Below are 15,798 nucleotides of genomic sequence, written 5' to 3'. Positions count from 1 at the left end.
TTTATAGTGTTCTAGTGGGTTGTGAGGTTTGTATGGGTACAGGAAGGGGAAGTTAATTAAGAATAATTAGTTACCAATCAATTATTAGTTTATTATTAATGACTATAATACATGTTAATATTACTTATTATTATTTGTTTATTAATTATGTAAATTGTGCCACAATATTTTCAGTTGTGTATAAGGTGTGGGTTGTAGGGTTTGTAGGGCTTTAGGCTGGGTAGTTAATTAAGTAATAATTATTGATAATTGTTTCATTGAGCATTAATTATGTAAATTGTGCAATTATTATATTTTTAAAGTTATATATTAGGTGTGAGATGTTGGGTTTGCAGTGGTATAGGGTGGGTAAGTATTAAGTAATAAATAATTATTAATTAATTATTAGTTTATTATTAATTATTGTATTGCTTATTAATTAACAATTATTCACTTATTAAAATGTATTTACTTGATCATTGGTTTAATGTGGTATACTTATTTATTTTACTTATATTTCTTATATTCTAAGTGTGGGAAAACTGGACTGATTTCAGAATCCCCTTCACTTTTTGCCCCCATTTTTAGCTGATACTGGTGTTTTCTGACTCTTGCTGTGCCCTGGGCACTGCTAACCAGTCCCAGAGCCAGTGCTCTGTGTAAAATGGTATATGCAAATTAGGCCTAATTATAATTGGCTCAAACACCTATCTATAAGTCCCTAGTACATGGTAGGGCGTGTAGGTTTAGGGAACCTAGTATAGTTAGTGCACCCATAGGTGCACTGCTGTGCTGTCCAGTGTCATTATAAAGGCAGGCTCACCTTGCTGGCTGCTTTTAAGATAAAATGAACCGCAAATTTGATTTTGGAACTGAAAGTACTTCCAAAGTCTCCAACTACCTTATTTTTACATATAAGTCTACCCTAGGTGCCCCAAGGTTTGGGTGTGATGTACATATAAGCAGGGACTTTATAAAGTATGTTTTATAAGCCCTGGTGAGGGAAAAACTGCCACATGTGTTTTCCCCATTGTAGTCAATGGTAGAATGTATTTTAAAATAATAAAGTCTGATTTCCAATAGAGATTAGCTACATTCATAAAGATTGGTAACAAATTAAATGTTATAATAAATCCAACAACTTGCCAATGTTGAGTTTAATATAACTAGCACAGAGAAAGAGTTTTAGAACTCTTTCTGAAAGTTACCAAATTCAGCCCTCTAGGGACTTTTTCTGATTGGCCAGCCTCTGGCAGCCAGAGCCAGGCTACATTAATGAGGTGTGAAGTGGCCTGGGCTGAGACAAAGAAAGCATTTGGTGGGAGGAGTACTGCTGCAGCAGATGGCAGAGCAGGGCGAGGGAGGAATAGCCAAGCTGGTCTTCAAAGGAGGGAAAGCCACTTGGGACAGAAACTGGACCTCCCCCATTTGCTGCTCCCCCAGACAGATGGGAGCCCCAGTGATGGAAGGGGTGTGTTTAGGGAGACTTTGCTACACCATTGATTGGACTCATCCAGATCTAACCTCCAAGGATGACATTTCTCTATGTTGGATTTTTGGGGAATGTTGCTTTCTGGGATTGATTTTTGCCACGCTTCACAGGAAGTGGTCATCTCAGAGGGTGTTGCCCTATAACCTATTGGACAGGAGCAACCCCCTTATTCCCAACCCAGGAGCAAGGATAAATGTGGCAGAGCTGCCCCACAATTCAGATCCCTGCTGGAAAACGATACTGGAGAAGAAAGACTGCCCTGCTGAACCCGTGGTCTGCACCTGAAGAACTGCACTCAAAAGGAGTGCACCAGCTGCCCATTTGGGCTTCACCAAGACAAGGACTTTTGCCTTGTTTCTGCAACTCCAGGAGTGGACTCTCTGTAAGCTATTGGTACAAAGGAGCTGGCCAGAGTCCCCTGCATCACATCCTCCAAGAGGAGACCAGCTGACCAGTGTCCAGTGGCTATTTGAAGATTCTAACCAGGTGCATTCTGGCAAATGTAGTCCCAACTCCCCATGAGCAACTCAGAGCTTCTGGAATGTTGAATACATTTTTTGGACATGTCAAGGACTCCAAAAGACCTCTGAAAGAAGATTTGGAAGTTTGGAGAAGTTTTAAGCAATGTTGTTAAAGGCTCCATAAGCTGAAGAGGTGCGTTGTGGGAGTTGTAGTCCCATAACCCAATAGGTAAACCAGAGCCTTTCAACCTTTGGCTGGTGCTGTGGACCACTTTCCTGAACGAAGAAATACTTCTGAAAGTAAGTGTAACAGTGTTACATGGTCGGTGGCCAGAACACTGGACTTTGTCCCTTTCCAGTGCAACTTTTTTTTATCCCTTTAAGTGTTATTTGGTTTTAAGAGCTGGTTTTGCTTTTAATGTTAAAATATTCATACCTCTTGGTCCCTACATTGGAGTTTTGTCATTTCGGTGCCATCTAAAAGAGAAAAATATTTCCTATTTTTATAAATTGGTGTGGGATTTTTTGTGCTTTACTTATTTACTGTTTTGTTGATAACAAATGTTTTATATACCTGTCTCCTAAGTTAAGCCTAACTGCTCATGGGCCAAGTTACTAGGGGTTGGGCAAGGAATAATTTACTGAGACCGTGACTGGACCTAGTGGGGGTTTGTGGCTTATTGCTAAGTGTAGTTACCTCCCTTCCCTTACCAATAACCCACTTTCCAACAATGGGCTTCTAGCTTTCTGGGAGTATGGTGTGGACATGTAATTAAATAATATTTTAATATCATTTTTTAATCATAATTAATTATGACCGTTTTTAATAATCATGTAAATTGTTTAATTGCTTTTAAATTTTTACATATTTGTTTCGTAATAAGAATTGTATATTTCTGGTAAACTAATTTACTTTCCCTACTGCTGCCGAACTGGAGTGTAACTAGTCAACGTAACCCCTCTGAAGTTGAATGCTTTCCCCAATGCTGTGCAAACTGGAGTGTGAATAGTACATTTCACCCCTCAAAAGTCCAACTCTTTCCCTATTGTAGAGCAGACTGGAGTAGGAATACTAAATTTAACTACTCAGAAGTCCAACACTTTCCCTAGTGTTGTACATACTGGAGTGGGAATAGTACATTTTACACCTTTAAAGTCCAACACTTTCCCTACATTTGCACAGACTGGAGTGGTAATAGTAAATATTACCACTTAGCAGTGCAAAACTTTCCATACTGTAGAGTAGACTGGTGTGGGAATAGTAAATTTCACCCCTCTAAATTACAACGATTTACCTACTGTTGTACGGACTGGAGTGGGACTTGTGAATTTTATCCCTCTAAATTCCAATGCTTTCCCTACTGTTGCACAGACTGGAGTGGGAATATTAAATTTTACCTCTCTAAAGTCCAACACTTTTCGTTGCACAAACTGGAGTGGGAGCACTATATTTTACCCCTCCGAAGTCTATCACTTTCTCTATTGTTGCTTAGAATGATGAGGGAATAGTAACTTTTAACCCTCTGTAGTCCAAATATTTCCTTACTGTTACACAGAGTGGAGTGGGAATGGTGTACCTACTATTCCCAGACTTCAATACTTTTTCATATTGTTGAAATTTGAGCAATATTATTTGATTATTTGCTTTATTTGATTATATATATATTTATTTTATATATATATCATTTTTTTAGTACATGTGTTTCTATATATGCATATATATATTTTTATAATAATGTAGTATATGCGTTTTTTTACTTTAAGTATTTTGGTAAGTTAGTTAATGTTTTATATTTGATTTTGCTACGCTCTATGCTGTATATATATATTATATATATATATATGTATATATATATATATATAAATATATATATTATTGTATTACAGTAGTAAATTGGAAAAAATACAAAAAAATGGCAACCATGAGACTGCTATGACTCACGATTCACTTTTTGTTACGGGATGTTTAAATAAACTGCACTTTGTCAGCTGTTCAGGAGTGCATGTGGTCTTTCCATCGTGAAACGAATTGGAGTGATGATTATATATATATATATATATATATATATATATATATATATAGTGCAAGACCATGCTTGAGAAAAGAACTGTGCCGGACGAGCCAACCGACCAAACACCCAAAGTCGAAACAATAGTGAAGAAGAACTCAATAGAAGGCCAATACAATAGTTTTGGTACGTTACCAGTGGTTTCCTCACAACTTCGTCTGACGGCCAGTGCTGGATCCAAAATATACAGTGCAGGACCACTCTTGAAACAAGCATTTGCAATGCGATCGGTCTCTCATTTCTGAGAGTTAGAGCTACTGGCGTTGTAAATTACAATGTTTTTTACCCATGTGTTTTTTTTGGAATGGAGTGGATGTATGTGGTGTGGGATGGAATTATGTGAGTGAGATGTTATGCTATGTTGTGTTATGCTATGTTCTATTATGTTGTTGTGCTATGTTATGTTATGTTGTATTATGTTATGTTATGCTATGTTGTGTTTACTATGATATGTTGTGTTATGTTATGCTATGTTATTTTGAGTTATCTGTGTTATTATATGCTACGTTGAGTTTTATTGTGTTATGTTATGCTACACTTTGTTATGTTATGTTGTGTTATGCAATGCTGTGTTGTGTTAGGTTATGCTATGCTACGTTGTGTTATGTTATGCTATGTTATTTTATGCTATGCTATGTTATGTTGTTTTATGTTGTGTTATGTTATCCTATGCTATGTAGTGTTATGTTGTGTTATGTTATGCTATGTTGTGTTGTTTTATTTTATGCTATTGTATATTGTGTTATGCTATGCGCTGTGATGTTATGTTATGCTATGTTGTGTTGTTATGTTATGCTATGTTGTGTTATGTTATGCTATGATTAAATATTATGCTGTGTTGGTTTTTTTTATGTTATGTTAAGCCCTGTTGTGTTATATTGTGTTATGTTGTTTTATGTCATGCTACGCTATGTTGTGTTATGTGATGCTATGCTAGGTTGTGTTATTCTAGGTTATGCTATGCTATGTTGTGTTATGCTATGTTGTGTTATGCTATGCTGTGTTGTGTTATGTTATGCTATATTGTGTTATGTTGTGTTATGTTATGCTATGTTGTGTTATGTTGTGTTATGCTGTGATGTGTTATGTTATGCTATGTTGTGTTACATTGTGTTATGCTATGTTGTGTCATGTGTTCCTATGTTGTGTATGCTATTCTGTGTTGTTTTATGTTATGCAATGCTATGTTGTGTTATGTTAAGTTGTGTTATGTTATGCTATATCATGTTATGCTGTGCTATGCAGTGGAAAGTGAGCACTGTTGCAGCTCTTGAGTGAAACGGGCTGGGTAGATAGGGTGTAACCACTGAACAGGCATAGCAATGCCCTTTATGTAACGTACAACACAGTAATATGTAATTGTACATTCACTTTCAGGAGTGTTTAAATCACAGTGCTAAATTTTAATTAAAGTTCCTTGAAAATATTTCTGTCCATTATGTTGGTCTGCTTTTAGAAACAAACTGTATATTTTTGTTTTGGAGAAGGATGTGTAGATACTGTACCACTCAAAAACAATAGATTTACCATGGGGGTATATATGCAGTCACTTACTCTAAATGTTGGTATATGACCTGTTAGACTTTTTACCCTTGGCGTGATCTCCCTTAACTTTTTGCCTCTGTTCCCCAGGTTGTTGATGTGTGCTGTTTTTGTTACTCTGGGCACTTTACCACTGCTAACCAGTGCTAAAGTGCAAGTGCTCCTTATCCATGATTGGCATATTTGATTTACTAGTAAGTCCTAGTAAAGTGCACAAGAGGTGCCCGGGCCTGTAAATGAAATGCTACTAGTGGGCCTGCAGCACTGGTTGTGCCACACACATAAGTAGCTCTGTAATCATGTCTCAGACCTGCCATTGCAGTGTCTGTGTGTGCAGTTTTAACTGTAAATTTGACTTGGCAAGTGTACCCACTTGCCAGGCCTAAACCTTCCCTTTCCTTACATGTCAGACACCCCTGAAGTAGGCCGTAGGTAGGGCTAAGGGCAGGGTGCAGGGTATGGTTAAGGTAGGACATCTAGTAATGTGTTTTATATGTCCTAACAGTGAAATATTGCTAAATTCGTTTTTCACTGTCGCAAGGCCGGTCCCTCTCATAGGTTAACATTGGGGCTACCTTTAAATCTGATTAAAGTGTAGATTCCCTTTGGGAGCCGATGGATATGTGTAGTTTGGGGTCTCTGAGCTCACAATTTGAAAATACATCTTTTAGAAAAGTTGATTTTAAGATTGTGTGTTTGAAAATGCCACTTTTAGAAAGCTGGGATTTTCTTGCCTATACCATTTCTGTGTCTCTGCCTGTTTGTAGATTCCCTGTCTGGGTCAGTTTGACAGTTGGGCCGGTTGCACCTCACATTAGACAGTGACACAAAGGGAGCTGGGGTGTAGTCTGCATTTCCTGATGAGCCATCTGGCTAGGAGGGAGGGGAGGAGTGGTCAGTCACACCTGAAAGGGCTGTGCCTGCCCTCACACAATGCAGTATCCAGCCCCCTGGTGAGTGCCTGGGGCCTGGCCTGGGCAAGGCAGGATTTCATATACAAAAGAGACTTTACTTTGAAGTAGGCTTACTTCAAAGGAGAAATTGGGTAAAAGAGGGGCACCCAAAACCACAGACTTTAGAACACTTCTGGAAACAAAGAGAAGAGCCTGGAGAAGAACTGAAGAGCTGAGGAAGAATAGCTGCTCTGCCTGTAAATGTGCTTTGTGGAGCTATCCTGCAGTTGCTGCTTCTGCCAGAGTAAGAGGACAAAGACTGGACTTTGTGTGCCTTCCATCTTGAGAAGAAATCTCTAGGGGCTTGATTTAGAGCTTGCCTCCTGTTGTTTGAAGTCTCAGGAATAGCAAAGACTTCTCTCTGCCAGCACCTGGAGTCTCTGGAGAGACTCCTACTCTGCCCTGAGGTGCCCATCCAGTTCCTGGGACCCTGAAAGGAGAGGCTGGCAGCCCAAGAGTGAGAAATCCATGCACAGAGCACCGTGCGGAGGAAAGATCGACGCAACTCCGATCTGCGGCTCAAGAAACAACGCGCCGCCGGCTCCGCAGCTGAAAATCGACACTCACTGGAAACGCGACCGAAGAATAGATGCACGGAGCTAGAGAAACGACGTGCAGCATCGCTGACGGAGACTCGGAGGTCGAAACCTGCGCTGCGTGGTTTTTTAATCATCGTGCGGCTGGATTTCCGACGCAAGTACCGCTGGGCATGTAAAAACAACACAAGGCCAGAGAAGAAATGACGGACCCCGACCCGACTAAAGAAGAAACAATGCAAGGTTTTGCTCATGAGTGCAAGCCCTCTTTGACGCACACTCGCCCGAGCTGGGTTATTTTTAACTCTCCCAAGGTACATTTTCACACTAACAGTGTTAGTGTGTGTTTTAAACTACATAAAGACTCTTTTTGCTTTTTAATTGATAACTTGACTTGTGTATTGTGGATTTTTGTCATTTTGGTCTTGTTTTGTTAGATAAATATTTCCTATTTTTCTAAACCTGTGTTGTGTCATTTTGTAGTGTTTTCATTAAGTTACTGTGTGTGTTGGTGCAAATACTTTACACCTAGCACTCTGGAGTTAAGCCTACTGCTCTGCCAAGCTACCAAGGGGGTAAGCAGGTGTTAGCTGAGGGTGATTCTCTTTTACCCTGAGGTTAACCAGACTGTCAACCAAAGACCCCATTTCTAACATGACCCAATTTTTTTTAAACTAGCTTTTAAAACGTTTTTGTACATATCACATTTCTCTCCAGCTCATTTAATTACTTTACAAAATTGCACCTCAAATGGATGAAAAGCGTGTTGCCAGAGATGAGAAATTGCAATGATACCGTGTAACTCCCACATATAGAGGGCAAGGGACATCGAACAGCATCTCATCGGCATCAGGTCGTCAAGCCGTGATGCCTCAATATGGACCTTTTGGGAGTTAGACCTTCTATTTGCTACAGTATGAGACAGCACAGTGTATATTTTAATGGAAAAAGAACGAACAAGTATGTATACCAGTTCGAGGTTTTTAGTTGCTACGGGAAATACTGGCACAGAAAGATGAAGGTGTTTCGCCTCCTTGTTGAAAATCGAGTATGTAAGAAAATTGCAGTATGGCAAGGTTGCACAACACTTACTTTTGGTGCTCCTCGAGGCTGAGCTGTGCTGAAAAAAAACAAATTGTGCGCGAACGCTAGACAAATGGCCCAGAAGTGAAACTCTACTACTACAAGGGCCTGTCCCATGGGTGTGAGAAGCACACCAAAAGGTGGGACAAACGTAAGCAATTGTCCACAGAAAAACGAGGATTTTTGGAAGGGCGCACAAAGGAACGAATTGCAAGAGGTGGGCACGTTCTAAACCCACAGTTGAGACACATCATGCCTCGTAGAGGCAGAGCATGCCTGCCTCCGCTAGACCTAAAAAGGAGCCTGCACCCGTTAGAGCGTTGTGCCGGCCGAGCCAACGGTCCTCACATTCCAAAACAACGGTCGTACCCGCTGATCAAAGCGGAGGCAACCCAAGCCCAAGGAGCCACAAGCCAGGTCCCTCACAGCACAAAACATAACATGCGACTCTCCATGCGTACTGTTAGAAATATTTAAGAATAGTGAAAAAATGTAAAAGTGTTCAGACAAAGATCTAAATCCCAGACCACAGTTTTTGGTGAATGCCTCAAAGGGTATACTCTTTTCTCCCTAGAATAATATCCATTACCTATTTTCTCTCGTACGTTTTTTGGTGTTACTTTGCAGGCCCTGCAACCTCTCACTTTTCACATTCCCTAATATTTCCTTAATTTATGGAATGCGAGCTGCGGAAAGGAGGAGTAATGCATTTTGAAGTGGGAGTCTCACTGATAAAAACAGAAAACAGGAACAAAATTATAATTCTTGAATGTTATACAAGAAGCTGAGTTGTGTAAGAAATAGTCTCATAACGGTGTTTATGAGTAGTAGATAAATTGCATCCTTACTTCAGTTGTCTTTTTTGGGTCATCATGTTATTTTCGTATAGCAGATGTGTGGATTTAAGCATGACTCATTGACCACCATTTTAGATCCTGGGACTGACAGCAGAAAACACTTGTGAGAAATATGTGAATCTTTCCCCCACACTTACCATAAATCCCTCCAGCGCCACGGTGACCTGTGGATGGATCCGGTGCTCTCCACATGAGAAGGCTCTCGTCCGTTTGCCTGGGAAAGAGTGGGTCTGGTCCAGAGACTAGCTTCCCACCAGAGAAACTCCTCAGCGCATCACTCCACACGTGGGAGGAGCCATAGATGGCACTTCCATCGATCCAGGCCGTCACCGAGTTCACCTGTTTGCAAAGAGGTTGAGTAGAGTAAGTAGCGCATGTTGAGTAGATTCTCAGAATGCATTGTGCCACATCCCATCTTGTTAAGTTTACAGTAGAGCAGACCTGTACAAGTATGGAACACATTAAATGGCTCTCTGACATTGTCTCAAACAGTAAATGTTGATTAATTTGTTGATCTATTAACTGACTGGTCATTTGCTTGGTAATCCGAACGGTGCATTAGTACTGTGCAGCACTACAAACCAAAATACTTCGAGGTGCTGACTGCTAACCAAATAATGCAATTTTGATGCACAACACCTGATGGACATCTCATGTCTCAGTATCTGGTAGGCATGGTGTGAGAAATGGGGTCTTTGGTTGGCAGTCAGGTTACCCCCTGTCCAAGCAAGGACCATCACTCTAGTCAGGGTAAGTCACACACAATCCAAATTATCCTGTGCCCACCCTCTGGTAGCTTGGCACTGAGCAGTCAGGCTTAACTTAGAAGGCAATGTGTAAAGTATTTGTGCAATAAATCATACAATAACACAATATAGCACCACAAATATACACGGCACAGTGTTTAGAAAAATATATAATATTTACCTGGATATTTGCAGGTCAAAACGATAAAAGATGCAATAAGAAATTGTAGAGATATCAATGAAAAGTGATATGAAGTGTCTTAAGTCTTTAAAACGCAAACAAAGTCTCTTTCAAGCACAAAGTACCTGGTTTGGAGTGAAAAATCTCCGCAAAGGGCCGCAGAGGAGGAGATGCGTGGAAAATGGTGTGTGCGTCGGTTTCGCCCCTTCACACATGGACTTCCGTCATTATTTTTCATGCGGGGAAGACGTTGCGTCGATTTCCGGCACACGGACAGGTCTCCTCTGTGGGTCGCGGGGTTTTCAGACGCCCCGGGGTCTGTGCGTGGAATCCTGGGCTTGTTGTCCGGCTGCACATCGTTCCGGTGGGCTGTGCGTGGAATTTTCTTCCTCACGGCAGGCGCTGCGTCGATTTCCTCTCTGGGAGTCGGCCAGCCTTGTCCAGGCGGGCCGTGCGTCGAAGTTCCGGTCGCACCGCAGGCGTCACGTCAATCTTTTCCCTGCGGGGTCCAGCAGCGTCTTTCCGGTTCGGCGTGCAGTGAATTTTTCACCGCAGAGCAAGCTGTGCGTCAAAGTTTTTGGTGCACAAGGAGTCCAGTTGAAAGATAGAAGTATTTTTGGTCCTGAGACTTCAGGGAACAGGAGGCAAGCTCTATCCAAGCCCTTGGAGAGCACTTCTGCAGCAGGGCAAGAGTTCAGCAAGGTAGCAGGGCAAAAGCAAGGCAGCAGTCCTTTGTAGAAAGCAGTCGGGTGAGTCCTTTAGGCAGCCAGGCAGTTCTTCTTGGCAGGATGCAGGTTCTGGTTCAGGTTTCTTCTCCAGCAAGTGTCTGAGGTGGTAGGGCAGAGGCCCTGTTTTATACCCAAATGTGCCTTTGAAGTGGGGGAGACTTCAAAGAGTGGCTAAGAAGTGCCCCAGGTCCCCTTTCAGTTCAATCCTGTCTGCCATGGTCCCAGTAGGGGGTGTGGCAGTCCTTTGTGTGAGAGCAGGCCCTCCACCCTCCCAGCACAGGAAGACCCATTCAAAATGCAGATGTATGCAAGTGAGGCTGAGTACCCTGTGTTTGGGGTGTGTCTGAGTGAATGCACAAGGAGCTGTCAACTAAACCCAGCCAGACGTGGATTGTAAGGCACAGAAAGATTTAAGTGCAAAGAAATGCTCACTTTCTAAAAGTGGCATTTCTAGAATAGTAATATTAAATCCAACTTCACCAGTCAGCAGGATTTTGTATTACCATTCTGGGCATCCTAAATATGGCCTTTCTACTCCTTTCACATCATCAGCTACCACTTCAATAATGTATGAGGGCAGCCCCAATGTTAGCCTATGAAGGGAGCAGGCCTCACAGTAGTGTAAAAACGAATTTAAGAGTTTTACACTACCAGGACATGTAAACTACATGGGTGCATGTCCTGCCTTTCACCCATACAGCACCCTGCTCTAGGGGTTACCTAGGGCACACATTAGAGGTGACTTATATGTAGAGAAAGGGGAGGTTTAGGCTTGGCAAGTACTTTTAAATGCCAAGTCGAGGTGACAGTGAAACTGCACACACAGGCCTTGCAATGGCAGGCCTGAGACAAGGTAAAGGGGCTACTTAAGTGGGTGGCACAACCAGTGCTGCACGCCCACTAGTAGCATTTAATCTACAGGCCCTAGGCACATATAGTGCACATTAGTAGGGACTTATAAGTAAATTAAATAGTCCAATCAGGTATGATCCAAGGTTACCATGTTTAAAGGGAAAGAGCCTATGCACTTTAGCACTGGTTAGCAGTGGTAAAGTGCGCAGAGTCTAAAAGCCAGCAAAAACAGTGTCCAAAAAGTGGAGGGAGGCAGGCAAAAAGTTAGGGGTGACCACCCTAAGGCTGTCAGGTCTAACACATGGTATGACTTCACACTACTGGTCACCTCCTATTTTTCTCATTTTTTTATGTGCTTTGGTTTCATGCCTCAGTGTATGATGGAATTTCAAACATCCCAAGGACATTGAAGTCCCATATATCCTTGCACCATCATAACAAATGCAATCTTTACAAGTTTCATAAAATATATATTAAAACCTGACTATTTGCATCTCGCCTGTACTAACATGGAATTTGCTCCATCTTTGTAGTCGGTATCTTATTATAACAGACATCTGAAGTGTATTTCATAGCTCAATATATGATGAGCATTCCATTGCTAAGAATCTGAAACTTTTTGGCTCAGTTCTTGATAGTTTTTTCTATGTTAACTCCTACAAATGTATTATAACACATTCCCTGATGTAAATAGCTTGGCAAAATTCCTAATGGGAATTGGATGACAGTTTATTAATGTAACCTTATGGAACATATCTTGGGCGGTTGTTGATGGCAACACAGTGTATGTGGTATTTCATATCACAGTTTATGACAGAGCCTTCTGAAGAATTTCATTACAAAGTATCTGGTAGCATTTTACTGACAAGTTGCCTTCAAGCGCATTTGATGGGGTAGTACCACATTGACATTTTATGGCACCATACCTAAAGGTGTTCCATCTCTATGCACTTGATGGAGATCATGGCACACTACCCTATGGGCATCTCTGGGCAATGTATCTAAAGCATATACTCCTGCATCAATATTGTATGACCACTTTATATTATGTTACCTGATGTTTTGTTCCTAGTACAGAATTTGATTGGAATTTCATGGTACGCAGTTTGATTAAGTACAAGACTGTTTATGACTGCTATTTCATGGTGCAATATTTCTGTGTTGTTCAGTGCATTGACCAAATATGGCATGTTAACTGATCGCTATTTTCTGGTACATTATATATTAAGAAAATTAAGGCCCTCATTATGAGTTTGGAAGTTGGAAAACTCAGACCGCCAAACTCTCAGGGAGGAGGCAGCCGTCATACCAGCTGCCTTCACCCGATTGTATTATGATGTTCCTGCTGGGCTGACCGGTGGGATCATTGTATTACTACGTTCCTACCGGCCAGACCGGCGGGAACAGTGGCCGGTCAGACCGGGGGGGAATAGTGCTACAATATTGGTCTTGACTCCCTTAAGGGATCCAAGGCCAATACCATTGCACTACAGCATCCTCAGAATGTGCACTATTTGCACAGTAGGCAGTGCTCATTCTGAGGGTCCTTTGCAGTGTGGCCGCTGCACTGCCCATGTCACAGGCAGTGCAGGGACCCTCCTGTGGCCCTGGCACTGTGTTTCTGCCAGCCTTTCCATGGCTTGGTCCCCTCAGTGGAAAGGCTGGCGGAAACAGAAGTCATGATCAGCACAGCGGTGCTGAGTTCAGGGCCACCATGGCTGACCATGAGTCCGACCACCGTCAGCCCATCAGGAACGTTGTTCCCGGTTGTAAAAGCGGTCCCTTGGTGGTCCAACCACCAGGGTCGTAATATGGCGGTCAGACCACTTGGAGTGCAGCAGTCTGGCCATCACTGCCAGTCTGGCGGTCCGTGGACCACCAGACTCGTAATGAGGCCCTAAGTCTTAGGCCTTGATTAGGAGTTGTCGGATTGAGTTGCTATTTATCGCACCTTAAAAATAAAGAGACAGTGGGCACTTTATTTATCAGATTTAATAAAAAATAACTATTCTAAGTTTTGGGGGAATAGCATGTAGATTTTGGTACTTAACACACCAAGGCCCAGGTATACTAAGATTTCACGCAGTGCAGCAATTAGAGTTGCTGCCTTGTGTGACATTGAGAAAGCAGCGCTGTGTCATATTTACAAAATTATGGTGCAGTTCTGCTCTCTCCCAGTGCTGGTGCACTTGTGCCTGCCTGCATCAACCGGGAGCCCATATCACGAGGGTCCCTGCATTATGGTCAGGAATGTTTATTTGCAGGAAGTTATGCCTTCTTGGAAAATAACTATACTTTGAAACAATAGCCTCTTTGTACGTGTGCTGCAAAATTCAAAGATGAAAAAACTGGAAGAAATGAAGATATTTCTCCTTGTTACACCAGCCTTGCGCAAGTGCACCATTTGGACAAAAACCCCATGTTTACAAGTCTTCATAAATATGGGTTAGCAACCAAACACATGGATGGATGCATGGTAACGCCCATGCTCGATCCATGTAGTCTACCTGGCTGAAGACAATTCAAGTTAGCGCTTTGCGTTGTATTATTTATTTGTTTATTTATTTATTTTAAAAAGTTTCGCATAGCCATGCACATCAGGATTTCTATGGCTTTGTAAACCCTAAAATAGATTTTCATTAAGTGCTATTAATTGTATCAAATAAATAAAGAACTTATGGTATCTTTATTTTTAAAGTAATTGCGACCTATCTTTGATACAAAATCTTAGTAAATCTGGGTCCAAATCCAGATAATATATTATATTATAATACACTTTTCTCATGTTTAAAGTTTATGAAGGCTGAGGAACATAGCACACTTGGTAGTTACCGGGTTGAATAAGTACCACTTGTAGATTGTTTTTTGGGTTTATATTTTGTTCATTAATATTAATGATTAATATGTCCTTTTATAGTTGGTTTTGCATATATATGATGTATAGAAGTGTGCTTATTAATGTGTTATAGATATGCCACATTTCCTGATAGACCTCATCGTGGACAAGATGGAAGACATTTCTGAACTCTCTTTTGCTTTCCTTCCCGTATGCATCTCGCCACAGCCCCACAGAGCACAGTCAGGCTGACATGTAATACTCCATTTCCCCTATTGTGATTACATTGCTTTGGATGAACCTTCTCCAGTTTCCTATGATTTGAAACATTTCAAGGTTCCTTCCTCTGCCTTTCATTGTGCATACTAGCCCATTCATTCACTGAAAGTTCCATTATTTAAAAGTTTCACATTTGTTAGAAAATCTCTGGATGGTATTAACATTGAGGGTGCTGATTATGGTCCTGATTTAGAGTTTGGTGGAGGGGGTCACTTCATCACAAACGTGACAGATATCCCATCCTCCAGACTGCAATTCCATTATAGCTTATGGAATATGTTATACGGCGGATGGGATATCCGTCAAGTTTGTGACAGAGTAACCCTTCCTCCAAACTCTTCATCAGGCACTACAATTTTTTTAAATGGGATGATGCTTATGTTTTAAGGTAATGATGTGTATATTTTGGAAGAAAGAAGCAGAGTGAGGATATTGATGAGGAGAATCATTTTATTAATTATCCTCTGATTCCTAGACCTCCTAATATGACAGTGCTCAAGGAACTGGTGCTAGTTCTAGCACAGTAACTTACAGTATGTGGGAGCAGCAGGAGATAGCACAGATGTCCAGAGACAGAAAACAGCCACATATGTGATTGCTGGTTCAATAGCAAGTGCCCCTTCTGAAACTGAAATGTCAGCTGTGATGAGTACTAGCAGATTTGCACCTGCTGTTTCGCAAACTCAAAGTGAGGGCCTCATTAATGCCCTGGCATGCCCTGGCAGTCCACGGTAGAGGTTGGACTGCCACCAAAGCAGCAGTCCGGTCTCCACATTACGACCATGGCGGAACCGCCACGGTCGGAACGCCGACACCGCCAGGTTGCCGCCATCTCAATTATGAGTCCCCTTTCCACCACGCAAAGGCTGGCAGAAAGGGAGTGCTGGGGCCCCGTTGGGGCCCATGCATTTGGCATAGGCAGTGCGGTGACCCCCATGGACAGCTTCATCACACTTTTTAGTGCCCACGTCAATTATGAGCCGGCGTCAATGTTAAGGCCCTGTTCCCCGCTGGGCCGGTAGGGGAAAATGCTGTTTCCGCCCACCGGCCCAGCAGGGAACTCTTAATAAGGCTTGTGGCAAAAGACCGACGTGGCGGTCTTCCATGCGAATGAGTTTGGCGGGTGGCAGAGGCCTCTGCTGCCTGCCAAACTCATAATGAGGGCCTGATTCACCAAATTCTAACACAGTGACAGAGGAAACTC

General features: G+C 41.9%; 1 protein-coding gene across 3 annotated transcripts in view; it reads right to left on the bottom strand.

Annotated features, from left to right (window-relative positions):
* Nucleotides 1-15,798, bottom strand: part of LOC138283999 (dual oxidase 1-like) — a 785,394-nt gene that overhangs the window by 514,022 nt on the left and 255,574 nt on the right. For all 3 annotated transcript variants that reach the window (XM_069222331.1, XM_069222330.1, XM_069222332.1), the window contains exon 6: nucleotides 9,110-9,311. In XM_069222331.1, the coding sequence (XP_069078432.1) occupies nucleotides 9,110-9,311 (202 nt within the window). The remainder of the gene's footprint in view (nucleotides 1-9,109; nucleotides 9,312-15,798) is intronic.

Source organism: Pleurodeles waltl, chromosome 3_1, assembly GCF_031143425.1.
Source record: "Pleurodeles waltl isolate 20211129_DDA chromosome 3_1, aPleWal1.hap1.20221129, whole genome shotgun sequence".
In the NCBI taxonomy this organism is placed as follows: Eukaryota; Metazoa; Chordata; class Amphibia; order Caudata; family Salamandridae; genus Pleurodeles; species Pleurodeles waltl.
This window is presented reverse-complemented; position numbering and strand designations above follow the sequence as displayed.